The 1,848-nt window shown below is 38.1% G+C and overlaps 1 protein-coding gene across 1 annotated transcript; it reads right to left on the bottom strand.

The window, feature by feature from the left end:
* Positions 1-1,433: 1,433 nt before the first annotated feature.
* Positions 1,434-1,811, bottom strand: LOC136795526 (zinc finger X-chromosomal protein-like). The gene has a single exon (XM_067046394.1). The coding sequence runs from the start codon at positions 1,809-1,811 to the stop codon at positions 1,434-1,436; it is 378 nt and encodes a 125-aa protein (XP_066902495.1).
* Between the last annotated feature and the right edge of the window lie 37 nt (positions 1,812-1,848).

The raw sequence follows: 1,848 nt of genomic DNA, 5'->3' as shown, positions 1-1,848 counted from the left end.
ACATGAGTGGCTGTACTGCCAGGGGCTAACAAAGAATGGGGAGGGGTATGAATATCCGGCATGGTGGGACCATTATGTATGAAGCATGCCTTCACCCTCATTGTAAGACACACTTCACTTTTGGTTGGCTGGTTGGGTTTGAGTGGACTGTATAATTGAAAAATGAAACATGATTAATTGTAATAAACTTCTATTGTTTTATGTTACAAGAGGTGTAGGGGGTGACCGAAAGAAACATTATGATTTGATTATTAGTAGAATTTTGTATGACTGGGCTATGGAAATTGTAGATCTAACATTGAGGTGGTAGATGATGATGCGGAAGTTAACTATTGCTATGTGGACTTACTTCTTTCCTCACCCCACATCTCCAAGCCTCTCCTCTCTCTGCTGCTGGGAACCATTCAAGTAAATCTACTCACTCGTGCAGATATTAATGATCAGTGAACAAAAATAAAGGATGGACACTTCTCTGGTTGAAGACAAGATGGCTATCTCACACTAGTCTGGGTACTTCTCTTCCACCGAGAGCGCTGGAGGAGGTGAGATTTGACTATTGGCCACATGGGTGCTACAGGTCCTATACATGGAAGCCTTTCTGATTCAACCTTTCTGTTGCCGTAGGTTACCGGAACAATAAGTATGATGGGTGATTATGTGTTGTTTTAAATCAGCTTTTCGAACTGATTTATATTTACAATGAGGACAATGATGAGGCTTCTCACCAGTATGACGGGCCATTATGTCTTGATTTAAAGTACCAAGTTGAACTGATTTATATTAACAATAAGGACATTTATGAGGCTTCTTACCAGTGTGACGGGCCATTATGTGTACATTTAAATGGCTAAGATTAACTGATTTATATACACAATGAGGACACTGATTAGGCTTCATACTAGGATAGTATGATGGGCCATTATGTGGTGATTTAAATCATGCTTTCGAACTGATTTATATTTACAATGAGAACAAAGATGAGACTTATTGCCAGTATCCCAGGCCATTATGTGTTTATTTAAATTACCTTTTTGAACTGATTTGTGTTTACAATGAGGACACTGATTAGTCTTCTCACCAGTATGTCGGGCCATTAAGTGTATTTTTAAATGACTAAGAGTAACTGCTTTATATTCACACAGAGAACATTGATGAGACTTCTTACCATTGTGCCGGGCCATTATGTGTAGTTTTAATTCATCTTTTTTAACTGATTTATATTCACAATGGGGATACTGATGAGGCTTCTCACCAGTATGCTGGGCCATAATGTGTTGTTCTAAATTAACTCTTTTGACTGATTTATATTCACAATGAGGACACTGATGAGGCTTCTTACCAGTATGTCGGGCCATTAAGTGTTTTTTTAAATGACTAAGAGTAACTGCTTTATATTCACACTGAGGTGATTTACATTCACAATGAGGACGTTGCTAAGGCTTCACAGCAGTATGAAAGGCCATTATGTGCTTATTCAAATGGCTAAGATAAACTGATTTATATTTACAATAAGGACATTGATGAGGCTTCTTACCATTGTGCCGGGCTATTATGTGTGCATTTAAATTAGATCTATTGACTGATTTATATTCACAATGAGGACATTGATGAGGCTTTTCACCAGTATGACGGGCCATTATGTGTTGATTTAAAGAACGATGTTCGACTGCTTTATATTCACAATGAGGACATTGATGGGGCTTCACGTCAGTATGTCGTGCCATTATGTGCTGTTTTAAATTACATTTGTGAGCTGATTTATATTCACAATGAGGACACTGATGATGCTTCTGACCAGTATGACGGGCCATTATGTGCTTATTTAAACTACTGAGTTGAACTGCTTTG

The sequence above is a fragment of the Halyomorpha halys genome, unplaced genomic scaffold (assembly GCF_000696795.3).
Source record: "Halyomorpha halys isolate HHAL.00 unplaced genomic scaffold, Hhal_1.1 Scaffold73.1, whole genome shotgun sequence".
NCBI classification, from domain to species: domain Eukaryota; kingdom Metazoa; phylum Arthropoda; class Insecta; order Hemiptera; family Pentatomidae; genus Halyomorpha; species Halyomorpha halys.
This window is presented reverse-complemented; position numbering and strand designations above follow the sequence as displayed.